This window comes from Coregonus clupeaformis, chromosome 25, assembly GCF_020615455.1.
Source record: "Coregonus clupeaformis isolate EN_2021a chromosome 25, ASM2061545v1, whole genome shotgun sequence".
Lineage (NCBI taxonomy): Eukaryota > Metazoa > Chordata > Actinopteri > Salmoniformes > Salmonidae > Coregonus > Coregonus clupeaformis.
The window spans coordinates 8,462,807-8,490,604 of record NC_059216.1 but is presented as its reverse complement, the minus strand read 5'-3'; the positions used below and the strand labels follow the sequence as shown (position 1 = coordinate 8,490,604).

The window sequence follows — 27,798 nt, the reverse complement described above, 5'->3', positions numbered from 1 at the left end:
TTTGAAACACACTCATGGTGGGCATTTTTGCTTGGTCATCTGTACATGAGCTTTATGACTAGAAATGTCTACCACAGCTCAGACAGTCTACCCACTTCCTGACTTGAGCATGTGAAATTAAAACTTGAAACTGACTTGTGTAGTGGCTTGTCACTGGCATGCTTCTTTTAAATGTTTATTTTAGCTTCCAAGCCCTGGCAGCATCTATTTTAAACCACAACAGCCACCTGGTTTCTGAATTATTGTTATCATCAGTCATTTTGAGAGCATTCTGTAAAAAAGGCAAGTGTCTGTGTAAACAGTATACAACAAAAAAGATGGTTAAGATTTTGTTAAATACTTTTCTTAGGGTGTGCGTGAATCAGATTTTTTTTTAAAGGACCCACTGTGATTTCATCAGTGTAACAAAGCATAAAAACCTGTCCCATGTACCACATCTTAGGCGATAGTGTTCACTGTTTGCAGTCCATCTTATGATAAGTTACAATTGTTATTTTCTCAGCAAAAATAAATGAATACATAACTAAGCAAATTTTTTTTGCCATTTATATTACAATTATTTGACAAATATTTATTGTAGGTAGAAAATGGCAAATGGTGCTTTGAGTTGTACAACACCCTCTCCATCTCCAGACATATAGAACATTTAGCATAAATTCTTTCACTATTTCAGCCCATGCAATAAGTCCAATGCACCTTTCGCTCTCTTCAAGTATCCCTTTGTCTAGTTAACCAACAATAAATGTCATCAGGAGGAAGGGTATAGCCACTGTGTGTGAAGGGCGGTAGGGTGGTTTGTTGTGACTGCGGAGAGGCTGGCTCACATGTCCAGGAGCAGCACTCTGGGGTCTTCTACCACAGCCTTGATCTTACGCAGGAAGGTGACCGCCTCTCTGCCATCGATGAGCCGATGGTCATATGTCAGAGCCACGTACATCATGGGGCGGATCTCCACCTGCAGCAGAGGAGGAAGAGCTTCAGAGACAAACAAATAATGCTTCCTGTCTCTATTCCACATCTGATAAGGGGGTCTCCTGAGATATGAGTATAATATATGGAGTAATTCAAAGTCTACAGAACAGAGCCAACACCCACCTTGCCCCCGATGGCCACTGGCCTGTCGAAGATGCCATGCATGCCCAGGATGGCAGACTGCGGAGGGTTGATGATGGGCGTGCCAAACATGGATCCAAATACGCCACCGTTGCTGATGGTGAAGGTGCCTCCATCCATGTCTTCCACGGCCAGCTCATTCTTACGGGCCTGCAATCAACATCAACTTAGAAAATGCACAACAAAGTACAGCGAAACAGAGCATATCCTTGTTCTCCTACTTTCTCCCCCAGCTCATTGATGGTCTTCTCGATGTCAGTGAAATTCATTCCCTCCACTCCACGTATCACAGGCACCACCAGGCCCTGGGAGACAGGATGAATGAGATATTCAGATTTTCGGTTCATGTATATTAGCCCTGTTGTAAATGTGTTAAAAGTGAATAGCCAAACATTGGCATTACCTTTGGTGTTGCTACAGCCACACTGATGTCTACGTAGTCCCTGTACACAATCTCTTTGGTGGTGTCATCAATTACTAAAAAGAGAAAAGGTGTGAAAATAGGTTTTAAACATTTAAAATACTGTAACTAATTAACTTTAAATATTGCTTTAGCTTCTATGATTCACTTCCTTGAAGCATATAGTGTTTTTTCTGTCTGTGGGAGGGGAAACCCACAGACAATTTTAGCCACAACCTCCTTGGCTGTGGCTAGTTTAAATAGGCCAGAGAGGCCTTGGTGGAGTACATAACTACAATGTGGTTCTGAAGTTTGTCTATCTAAGAGGCAAAAACTTAAATTGCGTTCTTGTTCTTATCCACAATACGCCTGATACCAGTGGATGCTACATTTGTTTTGCCATATTCAGATTGATATGACAAGTTAAAGTGACTTTGGGTAAAGGAAAGCATACCTCCGTTGACGGAAGGCTGGTCCATCAGAGCGTATGCTGAAGCCTTGACAAAGGCAGACATGAAGCCCAGCTTGATGTTGTGTTTCTTCAGGAAAGCGTCTTTGTAGGCCTTCCTCATCTCACTGATGTTGCTGTGGACAGAAACTAGACCAAGTCAGAATGCTGCTGTCCTAACCAACACCCAGTATATGTACTAAATAAATCGACAATACTGAAATACATTTTTCATAGACATCTCTGATATTGATGGACAGCACAAACATGCATTACTCTCTCAATCTTTTCAACCAAGCCTAAAAACAATACATACAGTGCATTCGGAAAGTATTCAGACCCCTTGACTTTTTCCACATTTTGTTACGTTACAGCCTTATTCGAAAATTTATTAAATTATTTTTTCTCCTCATCAATCTACACGCAACACCCCATAATGACAAAGCAAAAACAGGTTTTTAGAAATTTAAAAAAATTAATTAAATAAAACGGAAATATTACATTTACATAAGTATTCATACCCTTTACTCAGTACTTTGTTGAAGCACCTTTGGCAGTGATTACAGCCTCAAGTCTTCTTGGGTATGACGCTACAAGCTTGGCACACCTGTATTTGGGGAGTTTCTCCCATTCCTCTCTGCAGATCATCTCAAGCTCTGTCAGATTGGATGGGGAGCATTGCTGCACATCTATTTTCAGGTCTCTCAAGAGATGTTTGATTGGGTTCAAGTCAGGGCTTTGGCTGGGCCACTCAAGGACATTCAGAGACTTGTCCCGAAGCCACTCCTGCGTTGTCTTGGCTGTGTGCTTAGGATAGTTATCAGAATGGCGCTGAAGGAGATGGCTGCCGTTTTACGGGCTCCTAACCAACTGTGCTATTGTGTGTATTTTTTCACGTTATTTTTAACTTATTTTGTACATAATGTTTCTGCCACCGTCTCTTATGACCGAAAATAGCTTCTGGATATCAGGACAGCGATTACTCACCTCGTACTGGACGAGTCGGACGCAAAGGATTTTCTTCAGACACCCGATATGGCCCATAATACCCGTCATTCACATGAGAAAGAGACAGATATCGGGGACGTAGGTCGGGGTGCCTTGTAAGGATCAGACGTCGAGTGCTTAATCTGCCTCTACCATCAGTCCTATTAGCCAACGTACAATCATTGGATAACAAAATAGACTAAGATCACGTATAGCCTACCAACGGGACATTTAAAAACTGTAATATCTTATGTTTCACCGAGTCGTGGCTGAACGATGACATGGATAACATACAGCTGGTGGGATATACACTGCATCGGCAAGATAGAACAGCTGCCTCCGGTAAGACAAGGGGTGGCAGTCTGTGTATATTTGTAAATAACAGCTGGTGCACGAAATCTAATATTAAGGAAGTCTCAAGGTTTTGCTCGCCTGAGGTAGAGTATCTCATGAGCTGTAGACCACACTATTAACCAAGAGAGTTTATCTATATTTTTCGTAGCTGTCTATTTACCACCACAAACCAATGCTGGCACTAAGACCGCACTCAATGAACTGTATACGGCCATAAGCAAACAGGAAAACACTCATCCAGAGGTGGCACTCCTAGTGGCCTGGGACTTTAATGCAGGGAAACTTGAATCCGTTTTTACCTCATTTCTACCAGCATGTTAAATGTGCAACCAGAGGAAAAAAACTCTAGACCCCCTTTACTCCACACACAGAGACACGTACAAAGCTCTCCCTCGCCCTCCATTTGGCAAATCTGACCATAACTCTATCCTTCTGATTCCTGCTTACAAGCAAAAACTAAAGCAGGAAGCACCAGTGACTCGGTCAATAAAGAAGTGGTCAGATGACACAGATGCTAAACTACATGACTGTTTTGCTAGCACAGACTGGAATATGTTCAGGGATTTTTCCGATGGCATTGAGGAGTACACCACATCAGTCACTGGCTTCATACCCCAACCAGAAGCCATGGATTACAGGCAACATCTGCACTGAGCTAAAGGGTAGAGCTGCCGCTTTCAAGGAGAAATCCTGCTATTCCCTCCGACGAAACATCAAACAGGCAAAGAGTCAATACAGGACTAAGATTGAATCGTAATACACCGGCTCCGACGCTCGTCGGACGTGGCAGGGCTTGCAAACTATTACAGACTACAAAGGGAAGCACAGCCGCGAGCTGCCCAGTGACACAAGCCTACCAGACATGCTAAATTACTAATATGCTCACTTCGAGGCAAGCAACACTGAAGCATGCATGAAAGCATCAGCTGTGCCGGACGACTGTGTGATCACGCTCTCCGTAGCCGATGTGAGTAAGAACTTTAAACAGGTCAACATTCACAAGGCCGCAGGGCCAGACGGATTACCAGGACGTATGCGCTGACCAACTGGCAAGTGTCTTCACTGACATTTTCAACCTGTCCCTGACTGAGTCTGTAATACCAACATGTTTCAAGCAGACCACCATAGTCCCTGTGCCCAAGAACACTAAGGTAACCTGCCTAAATGACTACCGACACGTAGCACTCACGTCTGTAGCCATGCAGTGCTTTGAAAGGCTGGTCATGGCTCACATCAACACCATTATCCCAGAAACCCTAGAGCCACTCTAATCTGCATACCGCCCCAACAGATCCACAGATGACGCAATCTCTATTGCACTCCACACTGCCCTTTCCCACCTGGACAAAAGGAACACCTACGTGAGAATGCTATTCATTGACTACAGCTCAGTGTTCAACACCATAGTGCCCTCAAATCTCATCACTAAGCTAAGGACCCTGGGACTAAACACCTCCCTCTGCAACTGGATTCTGGACTTCCTGACGGGCCGCCCCCAGGTGGTAAGTGTAGGTAACAACACATCTGCCACACTGATCCTCAACACGGGGGCCCCTCAGGGGTGCGTGCTCAGTCCCCTCCTGTACTCTCTGTTCACCCATGACTGCATGGCCAGGCACGACTCCAACACCATCATTAAGTTTGCCGACGACACAACAGTGGTAGGCCTGATCACCGACAACGATGAGACAGCCTATAGGGAGGAGGTCAGAGATCTGGCCGTGTGGTGCCAGGACAACAACCTCTCCCTCAACGTGACCAAGACAAAGGAGATGATTGTGGACTACAGGAAAAAAAAGAGGACTGAGCACACCCCCCATTCTCATCGACGGGGCTGTAGTGGAACAGGTTGAGAGCTTCAAGTTCCTTGGTGTCCACATCACCAACGAACTATCATGGTCCAAACACACCAAGACAGTCGTGAAGAGGGCACGACAAAGCCTATTCCCCCTCAGGAGACTAAAAAGATTTGGCATGGGTCCTCAGATCCTCAAAAAATTCTACAGCTGCACCATCGAGAGCATCCCGACTGGTTGCATCACCGCCTGGTATGGCAACTGCTTGGCCTCCGAGCGCAAGGCACTACAGAGGGTAGTGCGTACGGCCCAGTACATCACTGGGGCAAAGCTTCCTGCCATCCAGGACCTCTATACCAGGCGGTGTCAGAGGAAGGCCCTAGAAATTGTCAAAGACTCCAGCCACCCTAGTCATAGACTGTTCTCTCTGCTACCGCACGGCAAGCGGTACCAGAGCGCCAAGTCTAGGTCCAAAAGGCTTCTTAACAGCTTCTACCCCCAAGCCACAAGACTCCTGAACAGCTAATCAAATGGCTACCCGAACTATTTGCATTGTTCCCCACCCCCACCCCCTCTTTTACGCTGCTACTACTCTCTGTTTATTATATATGCATAGTTACTTTAACTCTACCTACATGTACATATTACCTCAATTACCTCGACTAACCTGTGCCCCCGCACATTGACTCTGTACCGGTACCCCCTGTATATAGCCTAGCGACTGTTATTTTACTGCTGCTCTTTTATTATTTTAATTTTTTACTTAACACTTATTTTTCTTAAAACTGCATTGCTTGTAAGTAAGCATTTCAGTAAGGTCTACACCTGTTGTATTCGGCGCATATGACAAATAAAATTTGATTTGAGAAGGTGAACCTTTGCCCCAGTCTGAGGTCCTGAGCACTCTGGAGCAGGTTTTCGTCAAGGATCTCTCTATATTTTGCTCCGTTCATTTTTCCTCAATTCCATGATTCACTATAGGGATGGTGCCAGGTTTCCTCCAGATGTGATGCTTGGCATTAAAGCCAAAGAGTTCAATATTGGTTTCATCAGACCAGAGAATCTTGTTTCTGAGAGTCTTTGGGTGCCTTTTGGCAAACTCCAAGCGGGCTGTCATGTGCCTTTTACTGAGGAGTGGCTTCCGTCTGGCCACTCTACCATAAAGAACTGATTGGTGGAATGCTACAGAGATGGTTGTCCTTCTGGAAGGTTCTCCCATCTCCACAGAGGAACTCTACAGCTCTGTCAGAGTGACCATTGGGTTCTTGGTCACCTCCTTGACCAAGGCCCTTCTCCCCAAATTGCTCAGTTTGGCCGGGCGGCCAGCTCTAGGAAGAGTCTTGGTGGTTCCACACTTCTTCCATTTAAGAATGATGGAGGCCACTGTGTTCTTGAGGACTTTCAATGCTGCAGAATTGTTTGGTACCCTTCCCCAGATCTGTACCTCGACCCAATCCTGTCTCAGAGCTCTACGGACAATTCCTTCGACCTCATGACTTGGTTTTTGCTCTGACATGCACTGTGAACTGTGGGAACTTATATAGACAGGTGTGTGCCTTTCCAAATAATTTCCAATCAATTGAATTTACCACAGGTGGACTCCAATCAAGTTGTAGAAACATATCAAGGATGATCAATGGAAACAGGATGCACCTGAGCTCAATTTCGAGTCTCATAGCAAAGGGTATGAATACTTATGTAAATAAGACTTGTTTTTAAATTGTAATAAATGTGCAAAAAATTCTAAAAGCCTGTTTTCACTTTGTCATTATGGGTTATTGTGTGTAGATTGCTGAGTTTTTATTTATTTAACCCATTTTAGAATAAGGCTGTAACGTATCAAAATGTGGAAAAGGTCAAGGGGTCTGAATACTTTCCGAAGGCACTGTATTTTTCTGTCAAAGTTCAGCTTCTCCAGGTCATGGTGATTGAGTGCTATTGACACTGGGCTGCTAATGTTACACCATTGCCCATTTCTCCTCTGTATGATGAAGAAGGGCTCTTATATCTCACTTTTTAATTGTTTGTTTTCCTGTCTCTAACCCGGTTTAAACTCTAGGGTTTCTCCGCTAACGGCATTAGCCCCTCCCAAGACACGCACTCTCCGAGAAAGGAGAGAAGAAGCGATAAAAATCTTCACTTTCCAAACCCTCCAAATCTTATTGGCCTGTCATAAAAGCCCATATCGGTTGAGGCAGCTCGTCCACTCAGAGCACAGGTCTCTGTGGGCCCCAGTAGATGCTCTGGCCTCCTGCTCTGGCTGCTCCTTCAGCTCCAGATGAGCCCAGGCCTGGAAGTCTTCCTCCAGACCATCAATGCCAATTCAATTAAGATGCACAGAAACCCCTGAATAGCTGAAAGCTGACACCCCACATTTGCACAGAAAAGAAATCCTCAAAGTGTCATCTTCAGCACAGGGGGCAAACATGGGCACTAACATTTCCTTGTAAATTAATAAAGCCCCCGTTTTAACAAATCTTATCTTTGTTTTCACCAACATTAGAACCAAATATTTACATTCCATCGTTTAAGAGGGGATCAGGTTTTCCTATTGAGCAGATTCCAATCTATAACCATTGTCTGTATGGCCTCAGCTTGAATAACATAGATAAGTATAGCATTTCTTTACTTTTGACCTGACTTTATTCAGACATTTATTTTAGATACATGATTTATATTTCCAGATAAGATATATAATCCCTAATATAAATGTATACATTAATATAAGTGAATCTGTTTCACTGAAAGTGTACTGCTAATGTTTAATATGTGGTGGATGAGTAATCATCTCCCTTAAGAACCATTTCCTTTCTAATAATGTTAATACAGCTAGAGGGCCAACTACTCTGTTATTTCCTACCTCATGTCGACCTCATTAAATGTTGTCAACATAGCGCAGGTGTTCTGGGCTTCCTTCAGTCTCTGGGCGATTCTCAGACGCATACGGTTCATTTTCACCTGAGATAGAAAATACACACCAAAAACAAAAAACTATTTTAAGAATTTCTCAAAATATTTTATCTGAAGAAAAAAACTAAAACACTGCCACAACAGCTATGCATACTAGCATATACTGTTTATTATTATTATTTGTGTTTACTCTACGAACACCACCTACGATCTCAACCATTGTGAATAATCTAGGTCCTTTACTGCAGTATTTCCTGATTATGATGCCTCACCCTGTGCTCTGTCCTGGCTGGTTTACCCCCTCCATCTGCAACAGCGGCTGGGGCAGCAGTGGGTTTGATGGCTGAAACTGTGTCAGACAGACAGGGGAACAGGAGCTGTTAATGCCTCACCACCTCCATTTATCCATTAGCAATTGTCACTGTCAACAGGCAAGGGCTAAGTGATTTATTCCATTTCCATAATCAACAGTGCACACAGGTCAGGCTAAATACCTCTCATGACATTGAGTCCACTGAGTGGCCGGCTTACAGACTAAGCTCCAAAATTGCCTAACCTGGAGGCCTGTGTTTCAGACATAAGGAAGTGGATGGTGGGAATTGTTTTACTTTTAAAAACCTTGACCACACAGAGATGCTAGTTCAAGGTCCCAAGAAACAAAGAGATCTGCTGTTTGATCTAAACAATGAATCTTGATGGTTGTAGAGTCGTCAAAAAAAAAACGGTGAAGGACCTCGACGTTACTCTGGACCCTGATCTATCTTTTGATGAACATATCAAGAACATTTCAATGGCAGCTTTTTTCAATTTTCGCAACATTGCAAAAAATCTGAAACTTTTTTTGCAAAAAAAAGCTATTCCATGCTTTTGTCACTTCTAGATTAGACTACTGCGATGTTCTACTCTCCGGCTACCCGGATAAAGCACTAAATAAACATCAGTTAGTGCTAAATACGGCTGCTAGAATCTTCACTAGAACCAAAAAATGTGATCATATTATTCCAGTGCTAGCCTCTTTCCACTGGTTTCCTGTTAAGGCTAGGGCTGATTTCAAGGTTTTACTACTAACCTACAAAGCATTACATGGACTTGCTCCTACCCATCTCTCCGATTTGGTCCTGCTGTACATACATTTACATTTTAGTCATTTAGCAGACGCTCTTATCCAGAGCGACTTACAGTTTTTTAGTGAGTGCATACATTTTCATACTGGCCCCCCGTGGGAATAGAACCCACAACCCTGGCGTTGCAAACGCCATGCTCTATCAACTGAGCTACACGGGACATACCTAGAAGTACGCTACGGTCACAAGACTCAGGCCTCCTTATTGTCCCTGGAATTTCTAAGCAAACAGCTGGAGGTAGGGCTTTCTCCTATAGAGCTCAATTTTGATGGAATGGTCTACCTATCCATGTGAGAGACGCAGACTCGGTCTCAACCTTTAAGCTAGGGTCAGTCTGTCCTATCTGGTGTAATTCTCCTGTCTTACCTGGTGTCCTGTGTGAACGCATGTATGCTCCCTCTAATTTCCTTCTCTCTCTCTTCTCTTAACAATGTTTGAACATCTTGAAGAATGATCTGGCCTTAATGGCCATGTACTCTTATAATCTCCACCCGGCACAGCCAGAAGAGGACTGGCCACCCCTCAGAGCCTAGTTCCTCTCTAGGTTTCTTCCTAGGTTCCTGCCTTTCTAGGGAGTTTTTCCTAGCCACCGTGCTTCTACATCTGCATTACTTGCTAATTGGGGTTTTAGGCTGGGTTTCTGTATAAGCACTTTGTGACATCTGCTGATGTAAAAAGGGCTTTATAAGTAAATGTGATTGATTGATTAACCTGGTGTGGCAGAGATGGCAGCTCCTGGCACGGGTGGCACGGCGGGCATAGTGGTGGGGATGGGTCCCACTGCAGAGGGAGCAGGGGAGGGAGGTGTGGCAGCAGCAGGGGGTGGAGGGGCTGCTACTGCTACTGCTGAAGCCTCTGCAGCTTGGGCAGCAACAGCTGAGGAGAGAAAGTTATAAGAATGCACATCAGGCAAGATTAACACTAGACAATAGCACATTTGTTTACTGTGTAGGTAAATATAATCTAATACCTCCGTAAACACGACATCTACCATGTGTCTTGAATTGATGGAATTTAGAAGATTTTTTATTATTTTTTATTGGGTCCTCCAACATTAACATGCCACACTCAAGTCAGACCAGTGGAGGATGTGCCGACCATATACCTGGTAAACTCAGTGGTACTGACCTCCTTTTCGGAGTTTGAAGAGAGCCTGTCCTCCCTCGACCTTCTCCCCATCAGGGACCAGCAGCTCCTCAATCACCCCAGCAGCAGGAGACGGCACCTGCACTGATGTCTGTGGAGCGAGACAAACCATTGCAGACCATGCATGATACAACAAACTATCCTTAGATCTGTTATTAACAAAAAAACAGTCAACCCTATTAGTCTATTACAATATAGGCTGTTGTAAAAATTGAATTTCAAAAGGTGAGTTATTCCGTGACCATAAACAATAGACTTCCAGAGCTGTCATACCTTGTCCGTCTCAATTTCACAAACCACCTCATCCTCTTTGACAGAGTCACCAACCGCTGCAAGGAGAGAGTTCCATTTAGCGTGGCTAACAGAAATATCTACCGGCTGCAACCAACATCTAAATGAGCCCAAAGAACAGACACAAACAAAATAAGCCTAAGTTACTGTACCTTTCTCCCACCTCACATCCCCCTCTGTGACTGACTCTGCAAACGCAGGTGTCTTTACTGTGATGACTTCATTCCCTAGAAGACAGACCACACAATATTGACTTCATACAACTCCTGTAGTATTATACAGAATAACATTACTGCTCAGATCACAAGGGTCAAATAAAGGGAGAAGAGTCGAAGCCGATACATACTGCAAGCTGAAGATGTCTTGAAGTATCTGATTTGGAAGACGCTGGACCTGGCTTCGCATTTCCTACAGATAAACACAGTGTCAATATAGAAAGTCCAACTGCACATTACGAGGCTAAAACACAGCTGAAGCCATGCTCTAATGAGAAGACGGAGGTCAATGGTGTATCGATAATACTTACGCAGGGTTGTTGACTATGACACTACGGCTAGCTGACAGTCCTGCAGCAGAGATGACAAAAGTAAATCACTCACTTCTAGTGCAGAATCTAAAACTACTTCATACAGGCAAGAGCTGGGTTCTACTACTGTGATTTACAGTGCCTTCAGAAAGTATACAGACCCCTTGACTTTTTCCACATTTTGTTACGTTACAGCCTTGTTCTAAAATGGGTTAAATATAATTTTTTTCTCAGCAATCTACACACAATACCCCATAATGACAAAGTGAAAACAGGTTTCTAGATCTTTTTGCAAATGTATTAAAAATAAAAAACAGAAATACCTTATTTACATAAGTATTCATACCCTTTGCTATGAGACTCGAAATTGAGCTCAGGTGCATCCTGTTTCCATTGATCATCCTTGAGATGTTTCTACAACTTCATTGGAGTCCACCTGTGGTAAATTCAATTGATTGGACATGATTTGGAAAGGCACACACCTGACTATATAAGGTCCCACAGTTTACAGTGCACATCAGAGCAAAAACCAAGCCATGAGGTTGAAGGAATTGTCCATACAGCTCCGAGACAGGATTGTGTCGAGGCACAGATCTGGGGAAGGGTACCAAAAAATGTCTACAGCATTGAAGGTCCCCAAGAACACAGTGGCCTCCATCATTCTTAAATGTAAGAAGTTTGGAACCACCAAGACTCTTCCTAGAGCTGCCCGCCCGGCCAAACTGAGCAATCGGGGGAGAAGGGCCTTGGACAGAGCTCTAGAGTTCCTCTGTGGAGATGGGAGAACCTTCCTGAAGGACAACCATCTCTGCAGCACTCCACCAATCAGGCCTTTATTGTAGAGTGGTCAGACGGAAGCCACTCCTCAGTAAAAGGCACATGACAGCCCGCTTGGAGTTTGCCAAAAGGCCCCTAAAGACTCTCAGACCATGAGAAAGAAGATTCTCTGGTCTGATGAAACCAAGATTGAACTTTTTGGCCTGGAAGAAACCTGGCACCATCCCTACGGTGAAGCATGGTAGTGGCAGCATCATGCTGTGGGGATGTTTTTCAGCGGCAGGGACTGGGAGACTAGTCAGGATTGAGGGAAGGATGAACGGAGCAAAGTACAGAGAGATCCTTGATGAAAACCTGCTCCAGAGCACTCAGGACCTCAGACTGGGGCGAAGATTCACCTTCCAACAGGACAATGACCCTAAGCACACAGCCAAGACAACGCAGGAGTTGCTTCGGGACAAGTCTCTGAATATCCTTGAGTGGCCCAGCCAGAGCCCTGACTTGAACTCGATCTAACATCTCTGGAGAGACCTGAAAATAGCTGTGCAGCAACGCTCCCCATCCAACCTGACAGAGCTTGAGAGGATCTGCAGAGAGGAATGGGAGAAACTCCCCAAATACAGGTGTGCCAAGCTTGTAGCGTCATACCCAAGAAGACTTGAGGCTGTAATCACTGCCAAAGGTGCTTCAACAAAGTACTGAGTAAAGGGTCTGAATACTTATGTAAATGTACATTTCTGCTTTTTATCTTTTATAAATTTGCAAAAATCTCTAAAAACCTGTTTTTGCTTTGTCATTATGGGGTATTGTAGGTAGATTGAGGTAAAAAAAAAAAAAAAAAAAATCAATTTTAGAATAAGGCTGTAATGTAACAAAATGTGGAAACAGTCAAGGGGTCTGAATACTTTCCGAATGCACTGTACATGCAGTTTCAAAACACACTCACCTGACACAGCCTGCCGTGCCAAGACATTGTTTCCCTGTCATAGAGAACAGCAACCTGTTAGCTATCAATATAAAGTGTTTATTAAACAATTCAAAATAATCTACTCCAGATGTGATGTTGTTCAGGTGGTTTACAGTAGAATTCACAGACATAGTTTTAAAAAGTTGAAGTACTCAAATGGCTCATATCATATGCCACTGACTGTATTCCCCACTTCCAAAACAAGGGGGTGAATATGCATAAAATCAACAACAGGTGTTTGTTACCAAGGACCATGTTTTTACAATGTCCACATGCAGGGGTGAAACTTTCACTCCCCCACATTCTGAAATTGCAAACTGGGACATACTGTTCTTTAGCTCCCCAGTCAAAGGTCAGTGTAGTGGTGGTAGGGGGAGGTCAACATACATGTGTGTTGGACCAATCAGTGAATTCAACACATGGAAACAATGTAGACATAAGGTCTACTACACTAGGGGATAACTAGCTACTATAATGTAATATATGACCAAGTGAAAATAGATTGAATAGAGGGCTTTCTTATCTGTGTGTGAAAGTTCAACTTCAGACCGATCTGTTTATCTTTTGCTAAGACAGTCAATAGAGGGGTGATGTAACTTTGAAGAGGGAATTCGAACATCATGTGCAATGTAAAGTTAATTTCAATAAAAATGTATCTAGCTAGGCTAAATATAAGTCTTCATCATTATACAAATTGTTACTGGTATGTGTGCTAGCCAAAACTCTCAAATGACCTCAGATTGTTTCCAAGAGGCAAGCTAGCTAAGTTAGCTAGCTAAATAAACCACTGGTTGACTAACGAACAAGTTAGCAAGTGAAACCAAAAATGTTAGCTAACAAATCAGATTAGCTACATGGGAGAGACTACTTTAGAATTCAAAATCGGTTTGAACCAAACAGGGTGTCAGGCTGTCCTTGGCTTGACAATGCGAAGAAGGCCTACCATGGCCTCTACTGCTCGCACCGGCGGCGCCACACTCTAGCTAGCGAGCTAACGTTAGCATTGGCAGCAGCATGGATGAATCTACCCGTGCGATCACAGAAAACACTCAAGTTTGCCAATGGTATAATGCTTACCTGACGAATGACAGAGATGGAACGACCAAAATTCCGGGTGACACACCGGGAGTGGGATAACATGGTAGCTGTAGTGACAGCAACCTGTCCGCGGGAGGGAATCTCCTTCAGCACACCAAGCTGGGTCGTCACTAGTTACCACAGCCACAAAGTCATGAACCCCGCCTATTTCTAAAATGTATCTTGTGATTTTATTAAACCTAACGCTAACCTTAACCACACTGCTAATTTTTGTTTTCATGAATTTTTATGATATAGTCCATTTTGACATTGCGGCTGTGGTAACTAGTGGAAACCCAAAACTGCTAAATCCAGCGGAAGCAGTGTGGGACTGGGAGGAACCAGCTAAAGAGTGGAGTGATCGGAGTGATCAAAGTCTGTCCCAAAGAGGATTCACCGTGGAAAAGCTAGTGGCATGAGTGGGAATGAATGAGCTACAATAAAATAGCTTAATGTATATATATTTTCTGTTGTATTTTTGACTTTATGTTTTGTTTACCCCATATGTAACTCTGTGTTGTTGTTTTTACCGCACTGCTTTGCTTTATCTTGGCCAGGTCGCAGTTGTAAATGATAACTTGTTCTCAACTGGCTTACCTGGTTAAATAAAGGTGAAATAAAAAAAAAAAATGTCTTATATTTATTCATCTAGATTTGGCTAAATATAATTACATAAAACGATTATACATTCGTCTTTTTATGACAGTTTATTCATGTGTAATATAACTTTTAAAATATGGTAACATGACCATATGATATTCAATTTAGCAGACGCTTTTATCCAAAGCGACTTACAGTAATGCGTGCACACATTTTACATATGGTATGTGATTTCTTCTAGTCAGTGCCTAAACAAACTATGAGTTCACCACAAATTGTAGCCTAGATTTTTTTTCCATTCCATAATCAGTTTTCTTGCAAATTGTCCTCTAACTCACCACTCAGAATTTTTATTTTATTTTTATTTTATTTTATTTTACAATGACGGCCTACACCGGCCAAACTCGGACGACGCTGGGCCAATTGTGTGCCGCCCTATGGGACTCCCAATCACCGCCGGTTGGGATACAGCCTGGAATCGAACCAGGGGGTCTGTAGTAATGCCTCAAGCACTGAGATGTAGTGCCTTAGACCGCTACATAGATTTGTTGTAAATTAGGGGAAAACATGATATATGAAACAACTAACTTGAGCTCAACTAATTTGCATTGAAGAGTTATTTTGAATGACAATCCTTTATATGCTTGTCTCTTTTCACTTTCCAAGTTGTTTGAGTCAACTCAGAGGCCACGCCTCTGTTTCTGTTTGATACATTGACAGTCGCTCCCGCACTCATCTCATCTCATCACTCTGCGTATAACCCGACCCGACTCTACTCAACATAACAGGTAAGGTCCGCATGCTTTGTGTTCTTTTACTTTGGGACATGCTCATGATGACAACCAATCCTAAATAACTCAGATGCATCCAGTATGAAAAATGTATGCACTCACTAAAACTGTAAGTTGCTCTGGATAAGAGCGTCTGCTAAATTACTAAAATGTAAAATCCTTAGTTTCAAAGATTTCATCAATGTTGAATACTGTACGTTTTTTTTTGTTTCTATCAATAATTCAGTGAATAAAGGCACGTTTATTTGGTATTTTATGGTGATGGTAGGCTAATTGATCAAACATTTGATAAACAAGAACTCTCAACTTATCTCATCATCAATGAGCACATATAGACTACTTTTCATTACAGATACAAGCTGCACTGTAACAGTTTGTAATGCTTGTCTTGTGAAAACATATTAATATTGATTATATTGATTATAATTTTATGGATAGTTTAGTCATTTCCATGCAGATTGATGTATAGGCTATTTGGTATTATGGTAGAATATCTTGCCTCGTTTAGGATTGATCCAAAGGAAAGTACTTCATAATGTACCTTTTATCATGAGTTGCCTAAAGAATAAGAGATATTAGATAGCCTTACCTTACTATATACTAAATAGACTAGCCTTACTAAAAGTTGCAAGGAGGGTTTCCATCAAATAAAGAAGATGAAATAATTATGAAATAATCCTTCTTCAAACTGTAAATCAATCTGCTCTTCAGTCATATACCAGGTATACAATGTGGAATGTGCTGTAAATTATGACACCTGGGATATGTGCTGTATGTGGAATATGAATGACTTCACTGTTTATTAAGGATGCCTAGTATTTCTATTTTTCTGTTGTTTTGTCCTCCTAGTGGTCAGAAGATGCTCTTTAGTTAGCTTTTATTGTGTTTTATCCCCTCATAAATTGTTATTGAAAAAAAAATGATTCATGTTATTGGCTCTAGGCTTATGGTTATTTTGGACTTATATAAAACTAGAGATCTATGGTGTGAGGACTAGGTGAAATAGAAATATATCAAATGTGGATCTCTCATACACAAATTCATTGTTTTGTTTTTATAGACTGAAAGTCTGTCATTTGTAATGTGTAGTTAAAGGTGAATAAGTGGTCAATTCGAACCATGCATGTTTTCACCAGGATATATTTTTACTAGCCAACTTAACCTATTGTTTTTACAGAGATTTTAAAACAATGCATACATGGTCCACACATCGGAATAAAATCCACTTACTAAGAAACTACAATTTTACGCAATTGAGAGATGAAAAGATTAATTTATTTATTTTCCTCTTAATTATATACAGGTAACTGCCAAAATAAAGGAAACACCAACATAAAGTGTCTTAAAGGGGCGTTGGGCCACCATGAGCCAGAACTGCTTCAATGCACCTTGGCATATATTCTACAAGTGTCTGGAACTATATTGATGGGATGCTACACCATTCTTCCACGAGAAATTCCATAATTTGGTGTTTTGTTAATGGTGGTGGAAAATGCTGTCTCAGGCGCCGCTCCAGAATCTCCCATAAGTGTTCAATTGGGTTGAGATCTGGTGACTGAGACAGCCATGGCATATGGTTTACATCGTTTTCATGCTCATCAAACCTTTCAGTGACCACTCGTGCCCTGTGGATGGGGGCATTGTCATCCTATGGGGGCATAGCCATGGTAGCCAAAATAATGGCCAAAATAATTCTCTGACAAGTATTTTTATACATGACCCTAAGCATGATGGGATGTTAATTGTTTAATTAACTCAGGAACCACAAGTGTGGAAGCACCAGCTTTCAATATACTTTGTATCCCTCATTTACTCAAGTGTTTCCATTATTTTGGCAGTTACATTTACATTGAACCTTTGTGTGGTTTTTCAGACTATTTTCTTGCCTTTCATATACTGATTAAAGAATACCTTTCATGAGTATACATTTGTTATTCTTTTTATCATTCATATTGACTATCTCCAACCCAAGATAAAAGGGAGACACAAGTGTGCACTCCCCTGTGCCTTGAGATCTTAGAGATTTCTCTTATAAATCTGAGGGTCATTTGACATTCCATGCTATAAATATGTAATAACAACTTTGTTAGCTGAGGTAGTCATTATAAGATCCCAGATTAAATGTAATGTTTAAAAAATTTGAGGCTATTGCATTATATTTTATACTATTTTAAATAATAGTTTTTTTTTCTGTGGTGGTGGACATCACTGTTTTAAGCTCCTAACACAGGTGTCATAAGCATAATGGAAGGATGAGATTATTGTTTCCCCCAAAATGACATAGATTCAATCAACTCTGTTGAATATAATTTAAGTGGCATGTAATAGAGAAATGAGGGAGAGCTGTCTACTAACATTTAATAGCCGAAGTGTTCTGGTGCAAGTCCTCTGCTCTATGTTTTGTATGTTTAACTTGCACTTGTGCTTTCTACTTTCCCCAAAACATAACCATATGAATAAAAAATATTGTTAAGTGTGCTAGACTGTTCAGAGATATGCTGTGCTATAGATAGTGTACTGAATGAGAGATTTACGGTATATTCCTTTTTCCCCCTTTCCTTTTCTAGAGCAGTCTGTGATCCAGTCATCTCATCCTGACTCACTCCAAGGTGTCCTGACACAGCTAGTAAAAAGGTTCCACAGTGAGCATGAACCTGAGCCTCCCTGACCAGAACATGCACAACCCCAGTGACGGCGGTCTGGAGGATAACAAGGCTGAGTTCATGATCCCCTGCTTCCGCAGAAACATGTACGATGAGCCTCTAATCTCATACTCCAATGGATCCATCATCTCTCACCTCCTGCGCAAAAACATCCACAACAAGAAGGCTCTGGACGAAAGCCACTTCTACCTACCCACATCGGCTGTCTCCAGCTCCACTATGGCTGACTCCAGTCAGGAGGACCAGAGCAGTGTCTCGTCCAAGGACAGCGCGGCAGAGTCTGCATCCCCAGGCAGGAACCTCTCGAACAGGGTCAGCCCTAAGGAGGACAGGCACCTGAGTGATCACCTCCAGGCCAAGCGTGCCCGTGTGGAGAACATCATCCGAGGCATGGCAGGGTCTCCCAACAGTAGGCTCCATGGGGACACTGAAAGGGCTGAGTCAGACACCAGGGAGGCTAGAGAGGCCTACAGGGAGAACAAACGCAAACAGAGGCTCCCCCAGCATCAGGAGCACAGTCTCAATGCGACAGCTCCGGCTAACAGAGGCAGCAGTAGCAGCAGCAGCAGTAGTAAGGATGAAGAGTTCCACAAGCTGAAGGTGCAGCTCCAGAGCATGCAGAGGCTCCTGAGACAGCTCCAGGAGAAGTTCTTGCAGGTTTATAACCAGGAAGACGCTGAGCGTGAAGACAGAGATGACACGGGCACAGCCAGCACTGCTGAAAAGGACGACACCACACCAAGAAAAGAGTCTGGGTTCATGTTCCGTATAAACATGGATGAGGAGTTAGAGAGGAAGCATGACAGTGCTAAAGGGGGCTGTAAGGACAGAGTGAAGACATACAGAAGTTATCTGACACATCAAAGGGAAGGCAAGAACCTACAGGAGACTCTGAAGCATGAGCTCTCCAAAGCGGTGAGTGAGAGTGTAGATAGGGTGTTCAAGAAATTCTCCTCCACGGGACTCAACCAGTCACCTCATCAGCGCATGTGTCACACCCCAGAGCACGTCATTATGGGAGCTGAGAGGAAGAGCCAGGTAGCCTGTAACCAGGAGCAATCACACACTGAGGAGCCAGTCAAACCCCAGGCTCTGGAGTACTATGAGAGCAGTGAGGCTCACAGTCCTGAGGATCAGACCGAGGCTCTGTCTCTAGTGGTCCTTAAGCCGCCCCTTAGGTCAGTTACCCCGACGGTGAAGAGGCCCTACCCCTTACACCAGTCTCCATTCCAGTTCAACTACAGCACACCTCTCCATGACAGTCAAATCCTGGAACACCTCCTCAAATACGGGCCACACACTAACTTCGGAGGTCTCCCATGCATGCCCCCATCCATGGACAGAACCTCCCCAAACTCGATGGAGCTGCCCTGGGATGCCATCACCATGAGGTCCAAAGTGACATCCAGCCACCTGACCCACCACCCTCGCCCATCAGGCCTGGGACCAGTGACCGTGGACAGTCTGTGTCTTCCTCACGTCAAGATGGAGTGTGGGGATATGCAGAGCATGGCAGAGAGAAACTCCTACATGTCTCTCAATATATCCTTTTACTGGCATGAAAAATCTCTTACTGTCACAGTGGCCCAGTTAACCTCTGTAATTGCGTAGGATTTGATATAATTAATGGCTGTATGAATAAAATTGTATTATATTTTTTCCCACTAAGATGGCCTATAGAGCATTACATACACACTGAATCCTAAATGTTTAGTAATATTTTGTTATCTGATATATACCTTAGTATCCAGTACCTCAGTATTCAAACTACCTGTGTTTTGCCTTCCCAGTTGAACAATGACTTGTTGAGGTTCATTGCAGGATGAGCAGTTCCAGTAAAACAGACTTCAAGGAAACATTTTTCTTTGATCTCGCTAACCACAAAGAAAATTATAGCATCTTCTTTAATCTGAGCAGAGTAATGACTTTAAGTCTAGAAAAAGACAAATAAAAAGGAATACAAGGCTTTGATAAGAATTGTCCGGAACAAAAGCCAATTTTCAAAGGCAGAGAAAGCATCAGTTTCTGTCCAGGAAACAGTGCTTTTTTCAGACTTGAAAAGGTACAGAATATATTTCTCTATCATCAGTATGATAGGGGTGTATCTGAAAGGTCAGAGCTGAGTGCCTGTGGAAAGCAGAAGTGCCTCCCTACCAGAACACTTGTCTTCTTGAGCATACATACACAGCCATAAAAAAATATATATGTTTATAAAGTACATGAATGAGTACATTTTCTAAATAATGTTTTTGCAAAATAGAGAGACAAGCAATCTAAGAAATATAATCCAGTGAGAGTATTTTCAACCACACCACTCTGCATTTTATCACAATGAACTCTATTATTATGTTAACTATAATGATAATTATTAATATAATAACATGATCATAAGCAGCATAATATTTATTATGTCCATAATCACTGTTATAGAAAAACATCTAATATTCCTTGGCTGCTGCTGTTCATCATTTTTTGAAAATCGGATACGTTATAGAGACATTACAGGTAAACTGTAGTAAGGCAGTTCCTGTGTGATATTTATTACAGCTACTGAAGAACTCAAAGCTATGTGAAGATCCTTAACATGGTCCGAAGTGGTCATTGTCCTTGGTTGTAAGTATCTGGAGAAGAATATTATCAGCTCTCTCTCTCATGGTATGCTTTATCTTTACTGTGCAATGAGCTATGGTTCTCTTTGAACAATTTCTCATCAATCTTTCATTCCAACTTCCTTATTTCAAGGTAGGATTCCCTAATAAATGTATGGTGTGCTGTAACCTGCTGATAAGGAAATATTAGCTAAGGCGTGGCTGTGGGCTACAGAGAGAAAGGCCTCTGAAGATCTAGTTGCATAGAAAAGTTGCATTGAGATATGATTTTATTTGTTACATAATGTATTTCATTTAATAAAACTAAATTGTTCCTCCCAAACTACTAATCTTTTACAGTTCAGAGGGATGATGTAAAACATAATTTATGAAAATACTATGCAGTGACATTTTTAATTTTTTATGTTAAACAAGCAATTACTTTGATTAGTTTAATACAATTAAATAGCTGTAAAATGTCTTCAAAGATCAAGTAACTAGCTACTATTCAAAGCATTTTTTCAAACAATCACCATCACCACTGCTAAGCATTAGGTGTGTAAGAGCCGCAGTCACTAATTAAAATCCCTAATCTAATTCATAATGTTGTAGGGTCATTATTGACTCCCTGGTTACTGCAGAGCTGTTATTTAGTGTCATGCATTTTAACTGGAGACAGAAGCAACCTAGTATTCTAGTCCATTAACACTTTGTAAATTGTATTTGAACTGTATTGTGATTGTGATCGACTGACAATACTTGCGGCCTTAACACATTGACACATCCAGGAAGGTCTAACCCCCAACCATCTGAAGAAAGCTAAGCTGATGTTCTTCTACACCCGTTACCCCAGCTCCAATGTGCTGAAAACCTACTTTCCAGATGTCAAGGTAAGCAATCACAATATTATTTGTTCTATGTTCACCATATTTGCCTACAGAATACTTGTGGATGTATTTTTGGGACAGAATGAGAAGTGGGGTGGAGGAAGGAAACAAAAGAATACATGGTTTAGAAAAACAAAGCTGTTAAGCCAGTAGCATGTCCTGGGGCATAGGCCAGGGAGATAGAGAGGCATTATTTATTTAAAAAGCCACTCCAGTCAGCAAATGGAGTGACAAAAGCCTCTGTAATAAAGCTACTGTCATTTGGCGTCAACACAGGGCAGGTTTTAAACATGCAGGCAGGCAGGCAGGCAGGCAGGCTGTGAGGCGAGCACTGGGCCTAACCACAGCATCCTGTATGTCTGTGTGCCCTGTGTGTCTCCTCTCCTGTCTCCTCTCCTTGCACCATGGCCGGGACATGTCCTGCTGGAGCCTGTCTGTGTCTGGCCCTGGCCTCCACACTACTCTATCTGACCCCTAAGGTCATGGGGGAGGCCTGCAGCCAGCAGCCTACTGCGTCTCCTCCTTGCCCACGACCCTGTGGTGGGAAGTGGCACTGAACAAAAGACAGTTCTAATCCTGGTGTCTGATTCCATCCTATCAGGCAGAGTCATTGAGAGGGAAGCTTCCTTCTGTCCTTACACTGCGCTGCGGCTTTCTCACCATCCGATAACACCAGAGAAAAGAAACGTCTTTGATGCCTGCCCAGCCCTTGGGCGTTTTTTTTTTCTTTCTTTCTGGATGAAGAGATAGAATAAGAAGGCTAATGTCAAGACTGAGTTTAGAAATACACGGCTTTGACAGATGTTTTTTTTATTCAGTAAGTTGGTGGGAAAAGTTCAGAGCAATTAACGTTGAATAAAATGACAGACTAACGCGAAACATATCCATATACAATGCATACATAAATGTATTCTCTTGTGGAAGAAGAAAAAGAAAAAAAGAAGATATATATTTCAAATCAAATCAAATCAAATTTTATTTGCCACATGGGCTGAATACAACAGGTGTAGACATTACAGTGAAATGCTTACTTACAAGCCCTTAACCAACAATGCAGTTATTTTAAGAAAAAGTAAAATAAAAAAGTAGCAGCAGTAAAATAAAATAACAGTAGGGAGGCTATATACAAGGGGGTACCGGTACAGAGTCAATGTGCGGGGGCACCGGCTAGTCAAGGTAATTAAGGTAATATGTACATGTGGGTAGAGTTAAAGTGACTATGCATAGATAATAAACAGAGTAGCAGCAGCGTAAAAGAGGGGGATGGAGTGGGGTGGGGGGGAAGTGCAAATAGTCCAGGTAGCCATGATTAGCTGTTCAGGAGTCTTATGGCTTGGGGGTAGAAGCTGTTGAGAAGCCTTTTTGGACCTAGACTTGGCGCTCCGGTACCGCTTGCCATGCGGTAGCAGAAAGAACTATCTATGACTAGGGTGGCTGGAGTCTTTGACAATTTTTAGGGGCTTCCTCTGACACCACCTGGTATAGAGGTCCTGGATGTCAGGAAGCTTGTCCCCAGTGATGTACTGGGCCGTACGCATTACCCACTGTAGTGCCTTGCGGTCGGAGGCCGAGCAGTTGCCATACCAGGCGGTGATGCAACCAGTCAGGATGCTCTCGATGGTGCAGCTGTAGAACTTTTTGAGGATCTGAGGACCCATGCCAAATCTTTCAGTCTCCTGAGGGGGAATAGGCTTTGTCGTGCCGTCTTCACGACTGTCTTGGTGTGTTTGGACCATGATAGTTTGTTGGTGATGTGGACACCAAGGAACTTGAAGCTCTCAACCTGTTCCACTACAGCCCGATGAGAATGAGGATGAGGGTGTGCTCAGTCCTCTTTTTTTTCCCTGTAGTCCACAATCATCTCCTTTGTCTTGATCACGTTGAGGGAGAGGTTGTTATCCTGGCCCCACACGGCCAGGTCTCTGACCTCCTCCCTATAGGCTGTCTCATCGTTGTTGGTGATTAGGCCAACTTGATATCAAGATGTTCTGAAAAAAAACCTATGGGTAAAAACTGTGTCATAGTTATTTTTCATTATTGACTTTCAAATCTAAACTGTGTCATCGGCAAACTTAATGATGGTGTTGGAGTCGTGCCTCCAACACCATCATTAAGTTTGCCGACGACACAGTTTAGATTTGAAAGTCAATAATGAAAAATAACTATGACACAGTTTTTACCCATAGGTTTTTTTCCCGAACATCTTGATATCAAGTTGATCATAATTTGGTTGATAAAGACAAAATCAGGCCATCTTCTCAAACTTGTTGTCGATCTTGTGTCTCCAGTTCAATCGCTGCATCACCTCTCAGCTCATCAAGTGGTTCAGTAACTTCCGGGAGTTCTACTACATCCAGATGGAGAAGTTTGCCCGCCAGGCCATAGTGGACGGGGTCACCGATGTGAAAGACATGTCCATCAGCAGAGACTCTGAGCTGTTCAGAGCCCTCAACATGCACTACAACAAAGCCAATGACTTCCAGGTAAGTCAAAATACTTGTATCTTACCATATGGTCAGCTCCTCCCCTGGTATCCAATGTAACTATATACTTTATATAAGCTTGTCAATGTTTTTCCATGACTTTTAAATGATTAGATATTACATTAACATTCTCCCTTTCCAAAGTAAATTGAGCGAATTATGTTTATGTATGGGAACCGTGTGTTCATTCTGCTTTCATCAGCACTCCTCAGTTTATGCAGCCAATTCTGTGTTTTTTGTCCTGAGAGATACAATTGGAAACTACAATTTGTATTAAAGTGAGCTAAACAATAAAGTTGTTTTGGCATGAATGTGATATATTGTGTGTGTGATGTAATATAAATGTAATATACCTTCTTTAGCATATCAGAGAACTTCTCACAGAAACCTGGGTGTTAAATGTTCCTGGTCTGGTCAGCTATTTCCTACCTCTATGGTTCTGGTCTGGTCAGCTGGTCAGCTACCTCCTACCTCTGTGATTTTGGTCTGGTCAGCTAACTCCTACCTCTGTGGTTGTGGTCACATATGACCGTGTCCTTGCCCTGACCCATGTGTCACTCTGCACCTGTGGCTTCACAGCCTTTGCTGCCATTATCTAAACTCTAGAGTGATGCGTTATCAAACTGTGGGAAGAGGAAGCCGCAGAATCCCACTAAAATAACTCGGGATTAGAGGACCAGTACGCCTGAGCGAGGCTCAGATTGCTACTGATGCGGAATGCTGAGAAAGACGCTGTAAATTCCGAGGGAGAAGGCTATTTGGTGGGAAAGAGCCGAGACAAATTTCTTTACCTTGGGACCAAGACATTCCTTTCCCAGGGATGCTTTGTGTTGGGAGATGAGGGCAAAGAAAAATAAGTTATGCCAACAACTGGACTGTTAGCTGGTCTATGGGAAATAATGGCACCGGATAGATCCTTGTCCCAGCATCCAAGCCTCGATCTGATGATCTTTGTTGGGAGCGGAGTGAAATTCCTGGGAAAGCTTGGTGCTTTCTCTCTTTCCAAACAGTTAAGTTCAAGGCAACAAGGCTTCAAATTCAAAGCAGAATCCCACCACAGAAGGCTAATGATTCGGACATTGTATTTGTTTTATGAGCACAGAGAACAAGAAGCTGTCTGTTTTTGAAAAACATGCACCAGTAATGTAAATTAATGAGAGAACACACTTACCATCCACTGTAGTGGTTTGCACTCACAACATCAAAGCTCTTAGATCTTTGTTGCTACCAGTGCAGGTGATTATGATGATACTTGACTTTAAGCACAACATTGTGTTTGATCCCTCTACCAACAGGTTCCTGAGAGATTCCTTGAGGTTTCTGAAATTACTCTTCAAGAGTTTTTCAGCGCCATTTCAACTGCTAAAGATTCTGACCCCTCTTGGAAGAAGGCAATCTACAAGGTCATCTGTAAGCTGGACAGTGATGTCCCAGATGAGTTCAAATCATCCACTTGCCTATAGACAGAGCAAGCAAAAGCCATGCTCAAGGAAGGAAGGACATTTTCAAGTCATGCAATGACAATAAGTGCTGATTTTAAGACGTTGCCAATGAATTGGATTTTAGTGAGGAAATTCTGGAAAAAAATATGATGTTATATATTACATATTATACGCTGCAGGAGCCTACTTATGGCACACACTTTTTACCGTCTCAGTCAACACATTATAACACTGCTTCAGCTCGCTCCTATGAGTTTTTGGTAACAGTTTACTTGACACCAAGTGTCATAACACGTTACCACACGGTTGTCATAATATGTCATAACAGCTGAAATAACCTGTCATAACCTGTCATAATATGGTCATAACACTGCAATGACCCATATATTTATACCTGTTGTGACATACACTACCAGTCAAACGTTTGGTCACACCTACTCATTCAAGGGTTTTTCTTTATTTTTACTATTTTTTACATTGTATAATAATAGTGAAGAAATAACACATATGGAATCATGTAGTAACCAAAAAAGTGTTAAACAAATCAAAATATATTGTATATTTGAGATTCTTCAAATAGCCACCCTTTGCCTTGATTGAGTGTCTTTGCACACTCTTGGCATTCTCTCAACCAGCTTCATGAGGTAGTCACCTGGAATGCATTTCAATTAACAGGTGTGCCTTCTTAAAAGTTCATTTGTGGAATTTCTTTCCTTCTTAATGCGTTTGAGCCAATCAGTTGTGTTGTGACAAGGTAGCGGGGTATACAGAAGATAGCCCTATTTGGTAGAAGACCAAGTCCATATTATGGCAAGAACAGCTCAAATAAGCAAAGAGAAATGACAGTCCATCATTACTTTAAGACATGAAGGTCAGTCAATCCAGAACATTTCAAGAACTTTGAAAGTTTCTTCAAGTGCAGTCGCAAAAACCATCAAGCGCTATGATGGAACTGGCTAACATGAAAACCGCCACAGGAATGGAAGACCCAGAGTTACCTCTGCTGCAGAGGATAAGTTCATTAGAGTTACCAGACTCAGAAATTGCAGCCCAAATAAATGCTTCACAGAGTTCAAGTCACAGACACATCTCAACATCAACTGTTTACAGGGGACTGCGTGAATCAGGCCTTCATGGTCAAATTGCTGCAAAGAAACCACTACTAGCGGACACAAATAAGAAGAGACCTGCTTGGGCCAAGAAACACGAGCAATGGTCATTAGACTGGTGGAAATGTGTCCTTTGGTCTGGAGTCCAAATTTGAGATTTTTGGTTCCAACCGCCGTGTCTTTGTGAGACGCGGTGTGGGTGAACGGATGATCTCTGCATGTGTAGTTCCCACCGTAAAGCATGGAGGAGGAGGTGTTATGGTGTGGGGGTGCTTTGCTGGTGACACTGTCTGTGATTTATTTAGAATTCAAGGCACACTTAACCAGCATGGCTACCACAGCATTCTGCAGCGATACGCCATGCCATCTGGTTTGGGCTTAGTGGGACTATCATATGTTTTTCAACAGGACAATCACCCAACACACCTCCAGGCTGTGTAAGGGCTATTTGACCAAGAAGGAGAGTGATGGAGTGCTGCATCAGATGACCTGGCCTCCACAATCCCCCGACCTCAACCCAATTGAGATGGTTTGGGATGAGTCGGACGGCAGAGTGAAGGAAAAGCAGCCAACAAGTGCTCAGCATATGTGGGAACTCCTTCAAGACTGTTGGAAAAGCATTCCAGGTGAAGCTGGTTGAGCGAATGCCAAGAGTGTGCAAAGCTGTCATCAAGGCAAAGGGTGTCTATTTGAAGAATCTCAAATATAAAATATATTTTGATTTGTTTAACACTTTTTTGGTTACTACATGATTCCATATGTGTTATTTCATAGTTTTGATGTCTTCACTATTATTCTACAATGTAGAAAATAGTAAAAATAAAGAAAAACCCTTGAATGATAGGTGTGTCCAAACTTTTGACTGGTACTGTATATTGCGTTATTTTCTGGCTGGTTATGACACCTACATAATAGTGTCAAAACCTACCACATTTGTTTTTTCCCTGCCAAGAAGTATCCTTTCGTTTTAAAGTTTGTTTCTTAAATCCTTTGTTGTTGTTATGAGTTCTTTACAGTCATGTATTTTTTAAAATATTTTTCAAATAACTTCTAGGAAATATACTTTATGACACTGTCATGAAGTATTATGACCATCCTGTGTCACTTTACTTGGACTAAGAAAATACACTTTATAACACTGTCAAGAAGCATTATAACCATCATAATCATATAAACCATATAGGCCTATCACATACATGCCCATATATCAGTCATCAGTCAAAAAGAGGGTGTCTTGTCCTGCTCCTGAAATCTGCTCCTGCATTCATCCCAGTCATCATCAACAGAGCATTGGGGTAGGTGCATGTTTGACATCAATG

The 27,798-nt window shown here is 42.3% G+C and overlaps 2 protein-coding genes across 2 annotated transcripts; one reads left to right on the top strand and one right to left on the bottom strand.

Moving 5' to 3' along the window:
* Positions 1-158: 158 nt before the first annotated feature.
* On the bottom strand, positions 159-14,244 carry dlst (dihydrolipoamide S-succinyltransferase). The gene is made up of 15 exons (XM_041847646.2): positions 13,917-14,244; positions 12,819-12,852; positions 11,096-11,135; positions 10,916-10,977; positions 10,722-10,796; positions 10,552-10,607; positions 10,261-10,369; positions 9,844-10,008; positions 8,281-8,357; positions 7,959-8,056; positions 1,968-2,098; positions 1,517-1,590; positions 1,335-1,418; positions 1,096-1,263; positions 159-955 (listed from the first exon to the last, which is right to left on the bottom strand). Exons 1-15 carry the CDS (start codon positions 13,977-13,979, stop codon positions 821-823), a joined length of 1,371 nt encoding a protein of 456 aa, XP_041703580.1. The 5' UTR covers positions 13,980-14,244; the 3' UTR covers positions 159-820.
* A 3,657-nt stretch (positions 14,245-17,901) lies between these two features.
* prox2 (prospero homeobox 2) lies at positions 17,902-25,725 on the top strand. The gene is made up of 5 exons (XM_041846967.2): positions 17,902-18,687; positions 18,808-19,510; positions 21,339-21,448; positions 23,734-23,928; positions 25,224-25,725. The coding sequence occupies exons 1-5, from the start codon at positions 17,956-17,958 to the stop codon at positions 25,389-25,391; spliced, it is 1,908 nt and encodes a 635-aa protein (XP_041702901.2). The 5' UTR covers positions 17,902-17,955; the 3' UTR covers positions 25,392-25,725.
* Positions 25,726-27,798: the final 2,073 nt, after the last annotated feature.